The 21,997-nt window shown below is 37.3% G+C and overlaps 1 protein-coding gene across 1 annotated transcript in view; it reads left to right on the forward strand.

The window, feature by feature from the left end:
* Window positions 1-558: 558 nt before the first annotated feature.
* LOC121296586 (chromodomain Y-like protein 2) overlaps window positions 559-21,997 on the forward strand; it is a 34,645-nt gene continuing 13,206 nt past the window's right edge. Inside the window, exons 1-2 of the mRNA XM_041222297.1 lie at window positions 559-955; window positions 15,828-16,383. Of these exons, the coding sequence (XP_041078231.1) occupies window positions 932-955; window positions 15,828-16,383 (580 nt within the window). The 5' untranslated portion in view covers window positions 559-931. The remainder of the gene's footprint in view (window positions 956-15,827; window positions 16,384-21,997) is intronic.

The raw sequence follows: 21,997 nt of genomic DNA on the forward strand, positions 1-21,997 counted from the left end.
ATGTATATATCTATTGATTTGTATGTCAGAGCTGGAATGTCAAATATGTCATATTTTAGGCAAATTTGAAATTAGGTTGCCATTATTTTGCTGGATGACTCCAACTTTTTGTTAGTTTCAGAGATTATCCTAATAATGCTTGTGTTGTTTTAAACACAAATCTGTGTATTTGATGGATAGTATTTATTCTATGATTCTTTAGGTCTGTAATAAATGCTACACAACCCTGGATCAAGGAATTGCGACCTATGATATTCATAATCTAAATGCTCAACATTATTCAGTGCTCTATCTGCTATAAATGCATATATCAAAGGGTGTAAATAAGTAATTAATGGACACATACAAGGGAACTGAAGTGTAGTAGCCAAGTAAATAAAAAATGTGCATATAAATAATCTCACATATAAATTATACACATTTTACTTTTTGTATAGATTGTATTTGCATGCCCACAATAAAAACAAATGTGCCTCAAATACAATAATTATGATTACTTGACCACAAATAAACAATATTGTTACCAAATAAACTTGAAACAGTCTACTCTAATCAACATTGGGGAGTGCAACAAATCTTCCAGGTAGCACCCAATTGGCCACTGTGTCATTTGCCGTGTATACATTAACTTGGATATATACCCAATACAGCAAGTATACCTACAGTGCTCAACCAGCACCGCCCAAAACGCCCGCCTTGTTTGTTTTAGCTGTAAAACGATCCATCTACAGCAGCCGGGCTCGATTGACGCTGTCTGCCTGTGCTTTGCTGCTACGCCTGGCTCGGAATAACAAGACAGTTTGCTAATACCAGCAGATCGTGGCTTTACTCATATCTACACAGCGAGCTAAAAAAAAAAAAAAAAAAAAAAAAAAAATCAAGCAAGCAAGGGAGCCAGGCACATAACACAGCTCAAGTTCCGCAACCCAGCATGGCTTCGGGAGACCTTTACGAGGTACTGTACAACCCTGTCAAGGGCTATCTTCTAATATCGACAGACAAATGCATAAGGAAGTGCGAGCGGGTTTCTGTTTGTGGAATCTGCAATGTCCTAAACCCTTAGGAACACAAGATGCCATGCAAGCCCTGCTGTAGCAGTAAAGGGGATGAAGCTTGAGGTTCTACTTTACATCGCTTGGGTTCATTATTATTATATCAGGCCTATTGAAATAGTTAGCGGCAGCATCTGAAACCAGGTGTAAGAACTCACTCAAGTCAATCTTGAAAAGTAACAGGAACGACAGATGCGTTATCAAACGAGCTCGAACCTAAAAAAAAAAAAAAAATGCAAATGCAGTAACTACAGATGCGATGCCATGTACGCATACCAGAAGAAATGTATTTAACATTTGATTTAAAAAAAAAAATAAAAATGTGATATTGAGTTGAAAATTAAGGTTGATCATGGTGTTACGTCTTGCCATTGCGCAGGTGACCAGAGTAATTGAGGTCCCTGGTGGAGTTAGGTTTATACTGGACATTAGATATTCGATATTGGCCCATTCACTACATTCTACTCAATTAACAATTCCCGAGTCTGTAGTTATTAACACGCAAAATAGGCATTCAGAGTTACTTTACACTGTGCGATAGGCTACGTCATAGGGTTCATAGCTCCTACAAACAAACTCGCAAAATAATGCCATTTCACCTTATGAAAGATGTCATGCTAATGAGTAATTTAAATCACGTTTCGTTGATTTGCGAGTTAGTAATGTCTAGTTATGAACTCACATGCACACATATTCACTTTAAATTGTACAGTAGGCTACGTCATAAAGGTTCATAGCTCCTACAAACAAACTCGCAAATGCATGCAATTGCACCCTATGCAAGACGTCATACTAATGAGTAATTCAAGTAATGTTGATTTGCGAGTTAGTAATCTCTAGTTATGAACACGCAAAATACACATTAATATTCATTTTACAGTTTGCTATGTCATATAAATGTTCATAACTCATAAATACAAACTCAAGAGAGTGCCATTTCCACCTGAAAGAGGTCATGTCAGTGAATAATTTAAGTCATGTGTCATTGATTTGCAAGTCAGTAATCTCTAGTACACACTTACAGTAACACAAAGGGTGAATTTGAAAGTGGCAGTTCCTGTGAGAGAAAACTTGACAAAACATGACAAAACAATAATTAATACAGTTGTAAGAATGAAAATAATTCAATTTAATATACTTTTTTTTTTTTTTTTGCAAAGGGTAGGCCCAACTACTATATGTTTTTAATGTTGATACAAAAGAACAGTAATAATAATAATAATAATAATAATAATAATAATAATAATAATAATAATAAATGCCATTCTTTGCTTTGAAACGCAATGGTTTTCATTTAACTAAACAAACAACATATCTTGTCTATATGAATTTGTATTAATTGTATTAAATTGTAAGTTGAAAACATGTATGGTATGTTTCCGCAAGTTTCATTTTGTGGTGCTGAAAGAACAGCTCCGCGTAAATGTATCGTTAATAGCGCAACTAAACTTGTGAGAAAATCTAAAGTAAAATGGAAAAAAAATACATATGAAGGAAGATCAGACAGAAGAAATGTCTATTTTGTGTTTTGCCATCGGCAGTTTTGTGTTGGTTCGGTTTTTTCCCATTCCCATGGGAATGGATAACTAAAAATCGGTCAGCATAGACTTACTGCTTTCACAATCTTAAAATCTTCTATTAAAAGAAAATACACACACACACACACACACACACACACTAGATATTAGTACAGGAGAGTGGAGGCAACCAGAGTTTTTATTTTTATTTTAAGGGCTTAACATCTCATTTCCTGCTACCTTTTATCAGAGCCTCTTGCCCTCCAATCCTGCATCACTACAGTTTGGTTCGGTTCCTTTTCCTCTGTCTCTCGCTCTCACACTCACTTCAACCCTTGGAGTCCCCTCATCTGCGGGCGGCCACCTGCCTAACTGGAGACGACAGGGCTTTTATACTTAAGCGACATAGCCCATTGATGTGGGCTGTACCGTGTGGTAGATGACTGCAACTGGATTTATGCGCCCTGAGCCTTAGGCAAGGGCGCTAACAAAAGTCAAGGTCATCTACCACATGGTAGAGTCCGCATTGAGAGGGCTCTATCACTATTAGAAAACAATTTATTTATTTATTTTCTCTTTAAAAAAAACTTTAAAACCTGTATTTACCTTGGACTTCTGATATTTCTCGAGGTAACATTCCTCTGAGGAAAATAGTCCCTAACATAATTAGACTAGAAATACGACATGGAGAAAACGTTATTATTACATTTGTTATTGTTGCAAACATGTTTATTTATTGGGGTCTTGCTCTTTCTTATTATAATTTATCTGGACATGGACAATTGTTGAATTGTCTGTGTAGTATTGAGTCTGACTGGAAACTTGTTGTTGGAGGCGGGGCTTCATTCCAGCAGGCAGGGAGTGGATTGGCTGATGAGGAAAGAACTGAAACAGGCTTGGGAGTTTGACTGGCTGGTTTTGAGGGAGGGTGTTCTTTGGATCCAGCCGATGACAGAATTGTGGACCAATCGTGTCTTCCCTGTTGCTTTGCCGTCCAGTAGCTGCGAATTGAGCCACTGTTACGGTGTCTTGTCACAGACATGATTTGCCTTGTCTCTAGACAAGCATCAGAAAATATGTTTAATTAGCTTTTTATGTTGTCAAATTAGTTGTAGATTAGAACGTTAAGGGAAAAAAATAGTATTTATGTGCGGATTGATTTAAAAATGTAATTCAAAGATAAGCACTTCAACGTTCCAGCATAGAAGCCCGCTAGATCGGGAAGCAGATTGGTTGTTCGCATTCAATTGTTTTCTATTTACAAATTAATCTCACTATTCAATGATTGCAGTGCATAGGGACCGGGAGCGGCTGAATTCCAATAAAAAGTGATATGAAATACTTAAAAGTCAAACAAAATACACAAAGCCTTAAATGTGCAAAATAATGTGAATATAAATGAGTAATGGGCTAAGGCCTACTCCAATTACAGTAGGTACATTAGCTGTGTTTGCATTATAAAGTTCAAATTCAGTGGCCACTATTTGACCGAGTGTATCTAGTGGTCAGGAAGCAGAAAGGAGACTCAGGACTGAAGTACTGCAAGTTTATTTTTCTTTAATCAAATTATAAATCAAAACACAGCTTACCAAGCCAATATAAAAAGGGTAAACAAAAACAAGTCATGAACACAAAATGAAACAGAAAATCCCTCATCCAAGTCTTGCACTAACACTGTGGATTTTAAAATAGAAATACAGGAACATTTGTCTCTCTCTTCATGTAGCAGCAAACCTCTCTGTTTCCAGCCCCCTGGTCATCTCCCGAATGGCGCTCCGGGCTCTCTTATTATAGGATGTGGCTGTTCCCAATTATTCTATTTGGGAGCAGCCACATTCTTGTGTATTTTTGTCAGGGACAGGAATTAACCCCTCCCTGCCCACCACCACCAAAACAGACAAACACACCAACACTATTTACAGGCAGAGTTCTTGCTCTTGCACAGCAACACTTTAGTATCACAAATGTAAGTAAATACAGTTCATTTACACAACAACATGCATACAATTATTACCAAGTTCTATGAAAGATGTCATGCTATGGAGTAAATTTAGATATGTCTCATTAGTTTGCGAGCTAGTAATCTCTAGTATGGACTCGCAAAATATGCATAGGTATTCACTGTACATTATAAGGCTATGTCGCATACAGTTAGTACAATACTTTGTGCTTAAGAATAAGATCTGTGGAAGATAAGTTGTAGAAATGCCTGGGTTATGCATTCTCGAGTGCTGGGCTGAACAGTTACTGTATTTTGGAGTATTATTGTTTAGTTATAGTGTTATTGCGGCCTTTATACAAGGGCGCCCTTTATTAATAATGCTACTATTTTCAAACGCTGCAATATTTTATTACATGATGTGGCAGGAAATGGCTTTGCGGGGACCCAGACCAGAAGAAGCACAACCAAAACAGAAGGTAGGATGCAGTGGCGCGTGAGAAAGAACAAAAATAAACAAAATATTTGAACAAGAAATAGCACTTGCTCACAGAGCAAAATAAAAGTTTTGAAATAAAACAAATCTCGAACACAAAAAATAAACCCTAAGGTCAGGCTGAGCAACTGCCTTCACTGATCCTTATTTTCTTTTTTAAATATCTTGCCTAAATATCTCGCCTCTCGCTCTCCCGTTCTCCACTTCTGAACACCCCCCTTAACATGGAGAGCTGCAGGCTTTTTATACAGGTGACCATCTCCCAATTAGCAATAAATTAATCACCTAATTAATTCGGGAGATGGCCACCTTCTGCACGGGTGTTAATTATTAGCGTGGATGGGCTTCATCCATGCTGCAAAACAAAAACGCATGGCGGTTCGCCGTCAAATAAATTTTTCAAATAATAACACAGAAATGCACGGCTGCGCCGTCATACAAAATAATAAACAAATACAAAACACGCGGCGGTTCGCCATCATCTATAAACACAAATATAAAATAAACAAATACAAAATAACACGGGCGGAAGGGGAGATCCCGTTCTAAAATAAACACTGTACAGGGCTGCTTGCCCTGCTACACATGGTTTATGACATTTTAGAAGTATCGCGGTTGCTTATTTTCTGTAATACGGTAGCCTACCTGTCTGTAGCCGCGTCTGTGGTTAACCTACTTTGAATACAGTACGTTTATCAGTGACAGTTACCGAGAGCCTATTAGGTGGGAGTTGGAAGGTTAAGGGAGTACTGTACCAGCGAACCAGGAGTGTGTATTGGTTGTTAAAGGGCGGGCCAATGCTGGTGAGGCAGTTAAATCCAAGAGTGTGACGTAGATGTTTTTCTGCACCAAAAATTACCTCCGAATATTAGTTTGATTTCTGCAAGAACTACACTATATACTATTTGTTTGTTTTTTTTTTCTCACTGTAACTTGCTTGTTTGTAATTTCTCTGCAAGAGAAACCGAAACTAAATCTTCTCATAGACAGTAAGCACATTGTTTTTATTTGTACGGGATTGAGTACAGGAATTGCAATTGAACTAAAAACAAAACAACAAATCCACCTATAAGAACTTCAGAAGGACTGCTGTTCTGTTCATAGTTTATCTTGCATTTTCTTTCAGAACTGTACTATCATAAAATAAAATGTGCTTACTATGTGTGTGTGTGTGTACAGTAGTTTGTAATTCACATGCTAGATTGAGGCTTCCGTCTCTGCGGGGGTGTTACATGTACATAGTCAGTGTTGCGCGTTTGTTTGTTTACTTTGTGGTGGGCACTATATGCTACATATACTAACACATACAATCCTTATATGAAAAAATACTATAAAGGCTAACAAGGTAATGGCCCAAAATCTTTCTTTACCTTCTGCGGTTCAAGTAGTAACCTTTAAATACAAAAATTGCCCATAAGTGTTGGTATGGGTCAAGAAATGATTACAACACATATACTTAAGAGCTTGTACATAATTAATACATGGTGATTAAGGGTTGAGGGTCAATGCATGTTGGATGTGTCAGGATGAAAAATGTATGTACTTCACATTCATCCAAGTAGGGTGAAATAGCATTCCTTTGCGAGTTTGTTTATAGGAGCTATGAACCATTATGCATCGTAGCCTACTGTCCAATGTAAAGTGAATATTTATGAGTATTTTGCTCGCAAATCAATGAGACATGTCTAAGTTTACTCATTACATGACGTCATGGGGTGAACAAATTATTTTGCGAGTTTGTTTGTAGGAGCTATGAACCTTTATATAATATAGCCTACTGTACAGTGTGAAGTGAGTATGTATGCTTATAAAATGGCTTGGATAAATTAAGTGCTGTGATTGGCTTAACAAGATCACATGACCGTGCAGTAGGACTTGTCTTACCGCACAGCTATGACATCATAGACCAACATACTTACCTGATCTATTAATATTATTACACCTTAATAGTAACAATTATCTAAACAGTGTTTCTGTCGGTAAAAATGTCAACATACAACTGAAACAGCATTTAAATAACCCAACAATCGTTTTTTTTTTTTTTCATCTCTGTAAGAATTACAGAAAAAATGACTAATATACTGCGGTATTTAATCAGAGAACAGAACAAAGAAAGCTCTGAGGTAAGCAGTAGCAGTAACACTTTATTCAAAAGCCATCTGAGAAATCACCACGCAAATCTCACTCAGCATGTAATATATATGCAACAGCGGCATCTACTTATTAAACTAAATATCACTTTCTAAAACTGACTAGCGAATATGCAATGTTTAAACTCGACACAACAGATACATCTCACCACTACCCTCTGATTTCAGAAACATGTTTAAAACAAAATTAAAATCTCTCCTGCTCTCTGCTGACACAACCGTTGGGCTTTTAAACAAGGTCGGGTTTGGCATGAAATTCTGCTGTTCTCGCCGCGGCCGGGAAGGACTGCGGCACTACGCAATTTTATCTTGCCCAATATATTTATATATTTTTCACGATGGTTTTTATTTTCAGTATTTTTATTTTCTGTGTATGGAAACCAAAGAGAGCCCATGTCTCAAAAGAAAGTGGCTAAATGAAGCCTTGCAATGTATTTTTCTTCAGCCATTAAACATGTATATAGCAAGCTGTAACATTTAAATTAGAAAGGTAATTTAACATTATGATGAATATAAAGACATAATAAATGTTAAGCACAACAACGCAGTGACTATAAGAAAATGGAAAGGAGTTATTTTTTAAACTCTGGACTGCAGTTCAGTGTAAAACATCCACTGTTGACTTTCTGTGAATGGATGGAGTAACGGCAGCATTTGCACTGACCATTAAAAGCACAACAAGGGATCCTTGTTTTGAATTATTTGCAGGTTACTGAATAAACAAAGTAACTTGACTTCGATTCATCTGATGTCAGTACTTGATGGCTAGTTGTAATTAGTAATGTTAAACTATTGTAATGTTGAAATATATTTTCTATTTTGGCCAGGTTACAATATTTACACTAAGAGTATGTTATAAATATTACTTTTTAGAGTTAAACAGATGTAGAATATTTAGGTTGCTATATGATAGGTGTTATTGTATTCTGAATACGCTACAACAAAAATTTAAAAAATGGTTTGTAAATGAATTTTCAGCTTTTTGACACACTGGCCTGTTTTACTGGAGTCATGAAACGGAAGCCATATACAATATATATTACGCTAGTTAAATATAACCGGCCTAGTTGGGCCTGTGGTGCTTCATAACTACCAGCCAAACTGCACTCTCTACAGGCCCCGGGCCACAGGGCCATGGTTAATGTCAAAATCTGAAACTGACACGGGAGCCGTTTTGTCCACATATCATCTAATGCTGGTTTACAATCTAGGGAAATTATGCCAGTTACCGGCCATCGATGTGAAAACTGCCTCTGAAATTATTGGTCAGCTTCTTTTGAACACCAGGAAACCTGAGTAGGATAATTTCCTACACAAAAAATCTAAATAAAAACCCACTCGGAAGCTCCTCCTTTGATGTCAAGTGCCAATGCAGTGTTTAGCTGTTCTGTGAATCCTCCCTCAGATGTGGGAAATCAGTCTGCTTTCAATTCCAAAATGCCATTTTATCTCGAAAGTTTTACTATAAATGGGAATGTTCAATGTAATGTTTATGGCAAATAAAAAAGTACAAAATATATTGTAAAAGAATAGCACTGACGCACACTTTTAATTATACAAAATAAACAAAACGAACACAAACACCTAGCTCCTTCGGAGATCTTACTACACATTTGATGCAGGTCCCTGACTAGCTTGCAGGACGGCTTTGCTGGTTACCTTCCAAATAAAGTAAATAAACCACGCAGGTTTAACACAGCACTTACGGTATCTATATGACTGCTCGGAAACAGAGCGCGCCTTCTGCTTCCTTCTACTCAGCAGCCCTGTACAGACTAACTGCACCTCTTTTATACCCTGCACCTGGTTTTAATTTACAATGTGACCCATGTGCAGGTGATAATTATCTATAAAACCTTAGATAAAGCATTTGCACGTGTTTGTGGCAGGGAGGGTATCATCCCCCTCCCTGACTTGTTACAGTATGTATTTAGGGGCTGTTTTTTGTTTTGTTTTGTTTTTTCAGTGGAAGGATACATAATACATTTAAAATGTTTTCCTTCTAAAAGCTAGTTTGTGTAATTTATTTTCAATTTTTTATTTTTTTTTAGCCGTTTTTTATGTGAAATAACCCACTCCATGGTGTGTGGTAAAACAATTTGGTAAAGCTTTATATTTCGTGGCATAAATTAATATTAAATAGATATGCAATTGCATATTAAATTAATGTTAAATTAATATTTAATAAATATGCAATAGCTGGTTTCTTGCTAAATGTCGATTGAAAATGTAATTGCATATCACGTCTATTTACATTTTGTTACCCTTGAAACTATGTAATAATTTCCCATTGTTTACGTTTTTGATTAACAGTTAGTCTGACTTAAATGGAAAGTAACAAGGAATAATTGAACTTAAATTTAATATCAATTGGATATCTCTTAAATGTCAATTTAACATTAATTTAGTATGCAATTGCATGTCTATTTATGCCACGCAATATAAAGAATTACTGACAATTCTTACCACACCTCATAACGCACCCAAGAATTGTCTTACCACCCCCTGCTGTGGGTTATTTTTCATGTTCATAACTAGAGATTACTAACTCGCAAATCAACGAGACATGCCTTAAATTACTCATTAACATGACGTCTTGCATAGGGTGCAATGGAATGCATTTGTCAGTTTGTATGTAGGAGCTAGGAACTGTTAATTGAGTAGAATGTAGTGAATGTGCGAATATCCAATATCAATCTAACTTCACTGGGGTTCATTTAGACCAACAGTATTAGGATTGGGTGGGGGGGGGGGGGTAATCGTAATTGCACTTTCTGCTTTTAAAAGTTCTTTTTTGGATTTCTGTCTCTGTTTACTGATGGAAGCTGTCATAAGCTAAATAGAAGGTATGCAACAGGGTGTATAATAATATCAAGTTATTGGTAGGGCCCTACAAAATTCTTGGTATTTTTTCATGAATTTCAGGGTCATAACACTTTAAAAATGTTTAATTTTATGGTTTCAGCTATTTAAATCTTACATTTCACGGTGGTGTAACAAAGTGTGAGCATGCAGTAAAAAACGGCAAAAAATATTTAAAGCCCTGCAGTTAACAAAAGCATGTGATTAACAAAGTATTTTATTTATTTTTTTGACCTGTGGTGCTTTTAATGTGTTTTTTTTCTGCTCATACTATTACTTGATATATATTTGGCTTCCAAATTATTTTCTATAATCTGCTGCAGTAAGGATTGTAGCACTTTTTGATTTATTTTGGAAACTAATTTTAAAATGTAGGTCTAATTTGACCAGGGCTTGAAGTGAACTTTTCCATGCACTAGCCATCATGGCTAGTGGATGGAAAAATCCACCAGCCACACAGACATTTTACCAGCCAACATAGTTCCGAGGGGTGACGACAACAAAAGAAAATGCAAAAACAAGCAACATTTTACCTTCAATGGGTGAGAAGATTCAGGGGCATCAAGGCAGTTCCAGGGGGCAAAAAGGCAAAACATAAATCAACCCAAGGGCACCAAGGAGATTCCATACTCATTCATAAAACAGCAAAAAAGAGTGTTGAGGATGCTGATGAGATCTGTATTCATACAAACACCAGTCAGTGTTTTCTGAGTGATTCACACAGCAGTTGTTACTAAAATAAAATATATGTCACTTCTCAATTGTAAAAATAAAATGATATTAAAAAAAAATATATGATTTAAAAACAACATTCATAATGAAAAAAATACAAAGGGCAATTTGGCAAAATATAAATATTCAGGGTATTTTTTTTTTTTTAACTAAATTCGGTCACACACCACTGTCTAATTCATAGAACAGAGGAACAAAGGCTTAGGTACAGCCTTAGTGATACAACAGCACAAACATGGCAAGCCAAATTATTATTTGCAGATATCTTTAAATGAATATGAGATATCTGTAAATAAATCATTTTGAAGATATCTTCATTTCATTTTGAGATACCTAAAAATGAAATAAAGATATCTCAAATGGATTTACAGATGTCTTTAAATAATGTTTTACGAGCATGGTACGCTAAACTGTCATTTAGATATATCTCAAAATGACTTCCTGTTCAGATATCTGAAGATATCTTCAAATATTTAGAGATATCTGGAAATGATTTAGAGATATCTATATATTAATTTGAGATAACTCTTAAATTATAATTTGGCTTGCCATACACAAATAAGCAATGTCTCTGTGAAGAAGAATGTATGACTCACAAATAAAAATTCACAATCTAATGCATCAAAATCCCAGGCTGTGAGACTCTTAAATGTGAAAAAAAAGGGATGGGGGCTGAATACTTTTTCAAGGCACTGTAGTTTCACATTTCCTGAAATGAACTGGTGCAGAGGATTTAAAGTTTTGTTGTGGTGCATTGCTGGACACGCGATTCAAGAAAAAAGGTCTGCTGTTTTAAAGCATACACAGCCCAACCCCTTTCATGAAAGCACATGTTTTACTAGTTAAAAAGCAGAAGGTAGTTAGAATGTATTACAAATAAAGTAGAACAGAAATCGGTGCACTTCTCAAGATTGTGTTTTGTTCACTATTATGTTATCTGTCCTGTTCATTTCATAATGCAGGGAGCTGCTACTTGAACCATGTCGTACGTACTTGCTCAGTTATCTTTTTGGTGTAAGAATTTGAGCAAAACTAATAATTATCTATCTATTTGTTTTTTGAGGGGAATAACACCGAATTACAAAACAGCAACGTTCATTGAAATGTCTAAATAAATTTGCAATTATATACACTTGAAATGAGAATGTGTATTGCACAGTTGCATTTTAAATTATTGCAATTTTAAGCCTGTTTTGTCACAGTTCAATTTAATTCTGTTTAATCTCGTCCTTTCTGCAGTACATGACAACTACAACTTTATTATTATTATTATTATTATTATTATTATTATTATTATTATTATTATTATTGTCAGGGACTAATTGTTGTGGACCCATTTATTACCCAGACATTAGGTCACTTTAGACAGCTCTTCTTTCTTGCTTTTTAAACATTTTTGAGTTGGCGTGGAAGATGGAAAAATCACACAGTGACGCTGCCAGTGAACATGTGTGATTGAATATATCTAAAAGCGCGGTCATATTGAGCACAGTCTAACATAACAGCGCCCCCTCCCTCTGTTTGCCCGTCATTAACTAATGATACAGTATGTCTTTCTCGTGGTTTACTGCAGGGAGGTGCACAGTAAAAAGAATGGCAACAGTAGTACATCATGATAATGAGTCATTTTCTCACAGGACGAGATTAGACAGAATTAAATTGAATTGTGATGGAACAGGCCAGCTGACTCTGAGCACGGTTGTGAATGGGTTGCAGATCAGATGTGCTCATGCTGATGGACACAGGCGACAGTTTCACGCCCTGCATGTGTAACGTATGTTTGAACTATACACTTTGACAGCGGTAAAGGTGAATTGTTTTAAATGTAAATCTTAAATTTAAATGTAAATTGATGACCATATAATTAAAAAATATACAATATTGAAATTATTCAACCCCAAAGGTGGTGGCCCGCATTGACAAAACATGCTAGCCTGTCATGTTGCCTTAAACCAAAAGGAGTGATCGGGATTTCAAGCCGATGGCACCACATACCATGACCTTGCTGTTGCCAGGCTGGATTGTCTCTTTGGGAAAGCTGTGCACACATATCTCTCCATCGTTTTTACAACATCGTCATTGAACACCAACAAACTTATGTTGCTATCGCCTGTCAATATTCCGCTGCAGAAGTGGCGGATATGACACAAATTATGTAATATTAATCTGTGCAAAAATGTCTGATGCATATTCATATTCTAAGTGAAAATGACAACCTCTGAATAATTTAATTTTATTCTTGGTATAGTGCCCCATATTTTTTACATACAGTATGAGGTTGGTACTTTATCAGCTTTAAAAGGGTTTCTAAATGTTATCAGTTCAATATTTTGTATTAAGTAAGTTTGTGTGTCTCTTATTGTGTTTGGCAACATTTCCTGATTTCCTTTAACTGATAAAACAGTAAGCAAGATACTGTACAGTACAATCTTATACAAACAGATTGGGACTAGTGGGTGCTGCTGTTAACAATGTGTTTGATTAATCACATTATTACTATTTAAATGGTTATTATAATATTCCTAATGAAGAAGCATACTACATCAGCACTGTACTACTGTAACTATCGGGGAGAGAGAGAGGACTGACTCATTTTCTGTTATGACAACAGCGAAGAAGAAAAGTACACATAACATGACAGGTAAACAGCAGGTCGCTGTTTAGATAAACTCAAAGTTTGGATAATCATACTTGTGTTTCCTCGAAGCTCCCTGCTTGTTTTACACAGCCTGTCGAGCTGTATTGGGCTTGATCCTCAAGTTTAGACGTTTGCAACAGTCCAACTGAAACCCTGGTATTGTATGAGGAATTCTGGTTTGTAACCTGATACAGCAGGGATTTAATACCAAGTTTCTATGGGATTTCGATTGCCTGTCAAATTTGTAACTGCAGGACAATGGAAAGACCTCTGAAGCAGAAGTCCCCACGGTCGATTGAAACACAAGATTTGGTTTTCAGTTGGCTATTGGAGATCCAACCCTGCGTTCCTTAAATCATATGACTGCAGGGTCCAAAAGAAACATAAATAAAGAATTTTCAGAAAAAAAGCAAATGCTTTTTTTTTTATGGTGTGGTGGTGAGGGGGGGTAAAGAGAATGGGGGTCAAATACTCAACAGGCTATGATTAATGGCACTGTTTCTGTTGTTTTCGGCACCAACAGAGCACCTGCTGTATCTGTTACAGTCTTTGGGAAACACAGTCGAGTTTCAGTTCACCCACACGTAACACATACACAAACACCAACACAAGTCCACAGTGCGTGCTCTAGTGCTCATAGTGAATACAGTTCTTTTGTGACAACAAAGTGCAGCAATGTTGAAGTTGGGGTAGTCTTGAGAAGTGGTGGCTATGAAAGCTTCTTTGAGCTGTTGTACTGAATGTACCCTCAAACAGATCCCTTGTCTTTCCAGTTAAATGTTAGGTTTTCATCTACTTTAGTGCACACACCATGTTCTTTTAAAAACTAGTCCATCACTGCAAGAGCTGATGAAGTTCATGAGAAGAAAGGCATGCCTATTACTCTGATTACTCTGATATTACTCTGACAGATTACTCTGGGCCATTCTGTGGAACAGCTGCAGATTTCCCAACATGACATATAGGTAGTAATCATCACATAATGGCCATGTGTCCCTCCAGAACAGCTGAATCACCTTGCAGACATGACACGTGGCATCACGCCCATGATGTGCATACACTACATCAGGTGTTACGGGACATTATAGGGTTACAATGCAAGGTCAATATTTAAATTCAGTATATTTTACAGTAAGTGCAAATTATACTAGTAAACTACAATATGAAATAATATTTGTTCTCTTGTTCACTTATTCTCCACTTTAATAATTTGCATACAATACAATGTTGCATATCCGACTCCCTGTGAACTGGGGTATAGGGGGATATGTGAAAATGATGGATTGAAAATTACATTTACACATGCATAAATAGGTTACAAAAATAAAGTGCAAACTGCTTGAAACTTGGGGAAATGCTTTAATTTAAAAGTAAGAGAACGTAAACAAAATTAAGAATACATTGCAATGTGGTTTACAATATACAACAAGCAGGCAGAAAGCGCTTCGCCGGCCAGTTTAAGCCTTGAACTGAGGATCGCCGTCTAGTACAGTGTTTAACTGTTTTGCTTTATTGCTCAGAATTGGACCAGATATTGGCATCTCTTCGTTTCTCCTTTGTACAAACCAGTTAAAAACTGGTTGATCATCTTGAGCGCTGTGACACGGTAGACCCGCCCCTGTGTATAATGTGTGTGGGACTGTTCAACAGAAAGGTTTCAATTGGCTGTCAGCCCCATTAATCATTAAGTTAATTAGTTAAACCCTCTGTCATTTATGAAAGATGCAGCTGTGCTGCATTGGGAGGTGTGTAAAAGCGAGCTGCAAGCTTAGGAATAAAATTGTTATCTGTGAGATATCTCTTGTTCTCCAGTTTCATTTGTATTTTGTGTTTCTTTATTTTGGCCACTGCCATTTGTTTTCTGTTTGTGGTTTATTATTTAATGAAGTCGGGAGCGCTGAGGCGCATTTCAGCCTGCACTGTGTTCACTTCCTGGCATGGGGTCACCACACAAGCTGTCCTGTCCACAAGCACCTCACATTATTTTTCGATTTTGTTGACCCCACAAACGATTTTAGATGTGGTTCCGCCTTCTCAGTATGTGTCACAGTACCCAAAATCAGCTGCTTTCTTTTCCCAAAGGATTTCAAATGGTTTTTGGATTGTTAAAACAACACATTTTTTGTTTGTTTGTTTGTTTCTTTTAGTTGCTGATAGCATTAACACGGTACTAACCCAGGGTGGTTATGTGATGGTCGGATACGTGACGTTGTACTGTATTTAGAAATTGGTAGCCTACATTATTATTGGGATAAAAAAAACAAGGGTCAAGGTTTCAGAATATAAAGTATGTTTGCTTGAAAAAAGGCTGGGTTGGCCAGATCTGAACCTTTTAATTCATCCAAACAAGCAGTTAGGATTAATCTTGGAACTCTGTTGAGATATTTTCATGGCCAATAAACTAATACTGCTATGCATTTTTGTATTCCTTCTGCTATTAGGTTGAAAAAATTGTAGATAAGAGAAAGAACAAAAAGGGAAAATGGGAATATCTTATCCGGTGGAAAGGCTACGGGAGCAATGAGGACACGTGGGAGCCTGAGCATCACCTCCAACACTGTGAAGAGTTCATTGATGATTTTAATGGACTTCCCATTCCCAAGGACAAGCGCTCCAAGCCAGGCAAGCAGGCTGGGGGCCTTCGGTTTCTCAGGGAAGGGAGAGCTGCCTCTTCTGAGGCTGCCAGGGGCAAAGTGGCAACCCACAAAAAGAAAAGGACTAACACGACGGGCTCCCAAAAGCAAAAACGGTGTTATGGCGGTAAACACGCACTTGACAGAGCTACAAAGACTGTGACATATAGGACCACCCCCAGTGGACTGCAGATAATGCCCATGAGGAAGCCACACAGTGGAATACAAAATGGAGACACTAGTCTGGACAAAGATTCCTTACACTATAGAGCTACAGCCCGGGAACAAAAATTAGCAAACGATGGAGAACATGAAATGTTGGACGACTTGGAAGTTAGTGACTCCCCCCTTATGAATGGAATTGGTACGTCATTATTTTGTTGTTTTATGTTTTTGTCTTTTGCTGTGTGAGCTGCATTCTTTCCACAGGGCAGTAAAGTTGTGGCACTGTGAATTAGGCATTTAAAAACAGATTTTTCTAGGGAAATTGATTTCCTTGGCATAAGTTTTCATTTTCCTTCATTTCACCAGCCATATTATGTTCTACGTAATAAGAAATGTAGGTGTTGAGAAATTATATAAATACGACTGTCTGTTAGTTGAATTACAGTACCAAGGGTTAGGTCGGTGCAATCTATTCCATTTTTGGAAACAGTACTCAACTTTTTATTTTTAACAGTGGCATAACAATCTTCTCTTTCTGCAATAGTTTCCAAAAAATGCTTTGACCATAGATCATGCTTTTTTGTCAGTTTGGCACACTCAATAACTTTAACAAAACAGTTTAATATACTGTAGTTAATGTACAGTCTTGCTGAAAACAATGTAAAGCTGTCTGTTTCATTCAAAAAGCTGATGGTTGGTGAATGAAATTCTGCACCTGATGCTTCTTAGTCCAGCTTTGATGTGTTTACTGTAGATCACTTATGTTTTATGGATCTAATCTGATGACAAAAGCTGTGCTATATTTAATTGAATTTAGAGTACTTTACAATATACAGAATTCTGCATTTATTTTTCCAAACTGTAGATACCAGTTTTCAAGATGATGTCTCCTTTTTTTTTTTTTTCACTGTTGTTGGTCTCTGTAGCTTGGAAAGGACAGCTCATTTAATTCACTTTGACCTGCACTGCAAGAGTGTGTCCATGCACTCGTGAGACAGCTTGCAAATTAATATATATATACACACACACACACACATACATACAGTACTGTGCAAAAGTTTTAGGCAGGTGTGAAAAAATGCTGCATAGTAATAATGCTTTCAAAAACAGACATGTTAATAGTTTAAATTTATCAATTAGCAAAATGCAAAATGAGTGAACAGAAGAAAACTCTACATCAAATCAATATTTGGTGTGACCACCCTTTGCCTTCAAAACAGCATCAATTCTTCTAGGTACACTTGCAGAAAGTTTTTGAAGGAACTCGGCAGGTAGGTTGGCCCAAACATCTTGGAGAATTAACCACAGTTCTTCTGTGGATTTAGGCAGTCTCAGTTGCTTCTTTCTCTACATGTAATCCCAGACAGACTCGATGATGTTGAGATCAGGGCTCTGTGGGGGCCATACCATCACTTCCAGGACTCCTTGTTCTTCTTTACGCTGAAGATACTTCTTAATGACTTTCACTGTATGTTTGGGGTCGTTGTCATGCTGCAGAATAAATTTGGGGCCAATCAGATGCCTCCCTGATGGTACTGCATGATGGATAAGTATCTGCCTGTACTAATCAGCATGGAGGAGACCATTAATTCTGACCAAATCCCCAACTCTGTTTGGAGAAATGCAGCCCGAAACTTGCAAGGAAGCTCCACCATGCTTCACTGTTGCCTGCAGACACTCATTCGTGTACCGCTCTCCAGCCCTTCGGTGAACAAACTGCCTTCTGCTACAGCCAAATATTTCAAATTTTGACTCATCAGTCCAGAGCACCTGCTGCCATTTTTCTGCACCCCAGTTCCTGTGTTTTCGTGCATAGTTGAGTCGCTTGGCCTTGTTTCCACGTCGGAGGTATGGCTTTTTAGCCGCAAGTCTTCCATGAAGGCCATTTCTGACCAGACTTCTCCAGACAGTAGATGGGTGTACCAGGGTCCCACTGTTTTCTGCCAATTCTGAGCTGATGGCACAGCTGGACATCTTCCGATTGCGAAGGGAAGTAAGCTTGATGTGTCTTTCATCTGCTGCAGTAAGTTTCCTTGGCAGACCACTGCATCTACGGTCCTCAACGTTGCCCGTTTCTTTGTGCTTCTTCAAAAGAGCTTGGACAGCACATCTGGAAACCCCTGTCTGACTTGAAATTTCTGTCTGGGAGAGACCTTGCTGATGCAGTATAACTACCTTGTGTCTTGTTGCTGTGCTCAGTCTTGCCATGGTGTATGACTTTTGACAGTAAACTGTCTTCAGCAACCTCACCTTGTTAGCTGAGTTTGGCTGTTCTTCACCCAGTTTTATTCCTCCTACACAGCTGTTTCTGTTTCAGTTAATGATTGTGTTTCAACCTATATTTTGATTTGATGATTATTAGCACCTGTTTGGTATAATTGTTTAATCATACACCTGACTATATGCCTACAAAATCCCTGACTTTGTACAAGAATACCTAGAAGAATTTATGCTGTTTTGAAGACAAAGGGTGGTCACACCAAATATGGATTTGATTTAGATTTTTCTTCTGTTCACTCACTTTGCATTTAGTTAATTGATAAATATAATCATGATAAAAAAAATATTAACATGTCTATTTTTTAAAGCATTCTTACTTTACAGCATTTTTTCACACCTGCCTAAAACTTTTGCACAGTACTGTGTGTGTGTGTGTGTGTGTGTGTGTGTGTGTGTGTGTGTGTGTGTATATATATATATATATATATATATATATATATATATATATATATATATATATATATATATATATATATATATATATATATACTTGATGTAGACTTTTTCTTTGTGAAGAGCTGTCATCTGAGCTCTATTTTCCCTAGTCAATTCATAGTTCTTCTTTTGTTTTAGTGGCTGCTTAGGCCTTCTTTTAAAAATGTACTGGCATTTGGCAGGCAAATGATTGTAGTCCCAATTTCTATCATATTTCCAACAAATACCTTATCCAAAAAAAAAGGATTACATTCTTTCATTACTCAGAAGTAACTTGGAAGAGCTAAAAAATACAGTCGTTTGCAAGTACTCTACTTGATTGGGCAATTTCAGTCCTACAGTCAGTTGCGTTCCTTGTCAGTACCTTAGTTTAGGGTAATAGAAATGAAGAATACTAAATATTTTATTCTGGATTTCGATTTGAAACGGTACCTGGAGCACTTTAAAACCAGTCAAAGTATGTGATGTTCATTAAGGATGCTTTTCTAAGAAGCAGTGAAAGTTGAATTGCTGTTTGAAACATCATGGGCTTGATCGCAGACGCAGTGGCTGCTCCAAAAGTGTGATTCTGATCAAAATGGAAACCCAGCACAAGCGTGTTTAGTGGTGCAGTGACAGCGCCTAGCCAATCAGTGCTGAGTAGGTTGTGGAATCTGCTATCCAGTCAGTGCCAGGCAGCAATACCTTTAAGAGACAGAATGCGCTTGCGCCAGCGCAAGGCTCCATTTTGAATGTAGAAGTGGTGATCATGTTGAGCGGCGTAGCACTGAGCAAGAAAAAGCAGTGCAAGTCAGAACAGCAAATAGTAGGTCACTCACCGAGAGAATACGTAAACCATGCTTCACAACACAGGAGATTGCTATATTAATAGAAGAAGTAGAGGCACGTAGGGCAATCATTTATTATTTATAATAATTATACAAGGTACATTATTTCATGGCATTGACATTGTTACATGTAAAGTGTAAAATACTGACTACCCTCCCTGATCTGTCTACCAGTAGCAGCAGCTGATTCATTTTCTAGCGGGTACATGAAGTGCCGCATCATGTTCCCTCTGAGCTTGTAATGTATTTCAGTATAACCAGAGCTTAAATTCTCGTGGAATATCTCCCGGAGCCCCACCGTCCCGTTCCCCTCTCCCCTGTGTGTGAAAAGATCATGTAAAGAATAAAAGTACAGCTAACTTTTTTTTTTTTTTTTTTTTTTTTTTTGCATTTGCGTGCATGTTCGTGCATTTGTATACGTTTCAGTATTTAAGATACCTAACATTTATTAGCAAAATAAATAAAATAATAAGTTTTAATAATTAAAAATAATCTAGTTATCTGCAGTATGTGTTAATCCTGATCAGGGCCGGCCTCAGGGCGAGGCGGCGGCCTAGGGCCCCTCAACTAAGGGGGCCCCACACGCGTCATAAATTGTAATTGTCTTCGGAGTGGAAACGGACTTGAGAGTATTCTGTCGGCCCCTTGCAAGCATGAGTCGGGCCATTGTAAAAGGAAAATAATAAATAGAAAGAAATTCAAGTCAAGAGGCAATAAGGAGCGCTGCTGCCATATCTAGATAAACCACCAAATAATAATCTGCTTCAAGAAGCAAATTAAACCGATTCAGACTCTTCACAATAATCATCTCAAAAATACTGATTTCTGCTTACCAATGTAACATTACCACATTTGCACTTTTTGACTGACAAAGTGGGCGTATTTCCTCATGTGAGTGTACTCGATCATAAGAAATGTATTTTAAAAAATGCAACATCTAAGGGACAGTGCAGCATCGCCTTTTAAAGTTTTACTGGTGCCTTAGTGACAATGCTACTATTAATCGATAATGAAATCAAGATTGTGTGTATTAAAGTAAGACGGACCACCACACCAATGCTCTGTATTATTTTTGCAACAAATGAAATGTTTGGAAGTACATGCAGCGTGGTATAAAATAAAGCTTCTTCTTGGCTGTAATATTCAGAAAAAAAACCTCTGTGATTTGTTGGGCTTATTGTTTTAGAGTAATTTACACAGCAAAAATTAAAAAGCACTCAAAACTGCAGCTGAATGTGCAGTATCCAAATGTGAAATGTTACACGTGGATTTGATAAGTAGATCAGTCAAACATAATTTTCGATTTATTGTGTGTGTGTGCGTGCGTGTGTGTGTGTGTGTGGGGGGGGGGGGGGGGGGGGGGGGGGGGGGTAATAAATTTTTTTTGGGGGGTGGGGGAGGGGGGCACTGTCAAGGGCCCCCGCCTTGGGCCCTACACAAACTAAGTCCGGCTCTGACCATGCTGTTTGTTCAGTTATTTGTTCATAGTGTGTGTTCATAAAGTCAAAGCCTCCTCCTCCTCCTGGCTTTAGAAGAGATGCATGCCTGTGTTGTTACTGTGATATGCTTAAATAAAGTTGCTGAAACTAATCAGTTTGATTTCAAACTAATATGTTTGATTTCAACTCTGCATTCAAAACAGAGACTAGTTGCTGTAGTATTGTGGAGTGTTCCCTGTAAGGCTAAAATGCACACATTTGTTGCAGTAACCGGCCACACCCTTTGCATTCAGTTTACTAACTTTCGCAAGTTATTATCATCAATATCAACTTCAGATCGAGACTCCAGCCTCTGGAGGTAAACCTGTTATTTTGAGTCCATTCTTACAAAGCATTAACATAAGCAGATTTGTGCCTGTCTTGTAGCTGATTCTCTGATTTCCCTCTGTAAAAATGCACATCACATTAGTGCAGAGCTCGCTCGGACATCAGCGAATCTACTGGTACAGGGTGAGCAAAGCAGGTGTCTGGCGATTTTTTCAGTTGAAAGGCACGTTCAAGAAAATAACCTCTTTGATCATTTCTTGATCTGTGGATTAATGAAATGTGATATGCTAGTTGTGACACGCTCTTAAATTTTATTTGATTAAAGACACAGTAGTTTGGTAAAATGTGTGTTTAATTTAATAGCATTATGTAGCCAGAACACAAAAATGTCATGTTTTTTGTTTTTTAATTTTATATATATATATATATATATAATATATATATATATATATATATATATATATATATATATATATATATATATCTCAACAGTGAAAAATGGCTA

Source organism: Polyodon spathula, chromosome 21, assembly GCF_017654505.1.
Source record: "Polyodon spathula isolate WHYD16114869_AA chromosome 21, ASM1765450v1, whole genome shotgun sequence".
NCBI classification, from domain to species: domain Eukaryota; kingdom Metazoa; phylum Chordata; class Actinopteri; order Acipenseriformes; family Polyodontidae; genus Polyodon; species Polyodon spathula.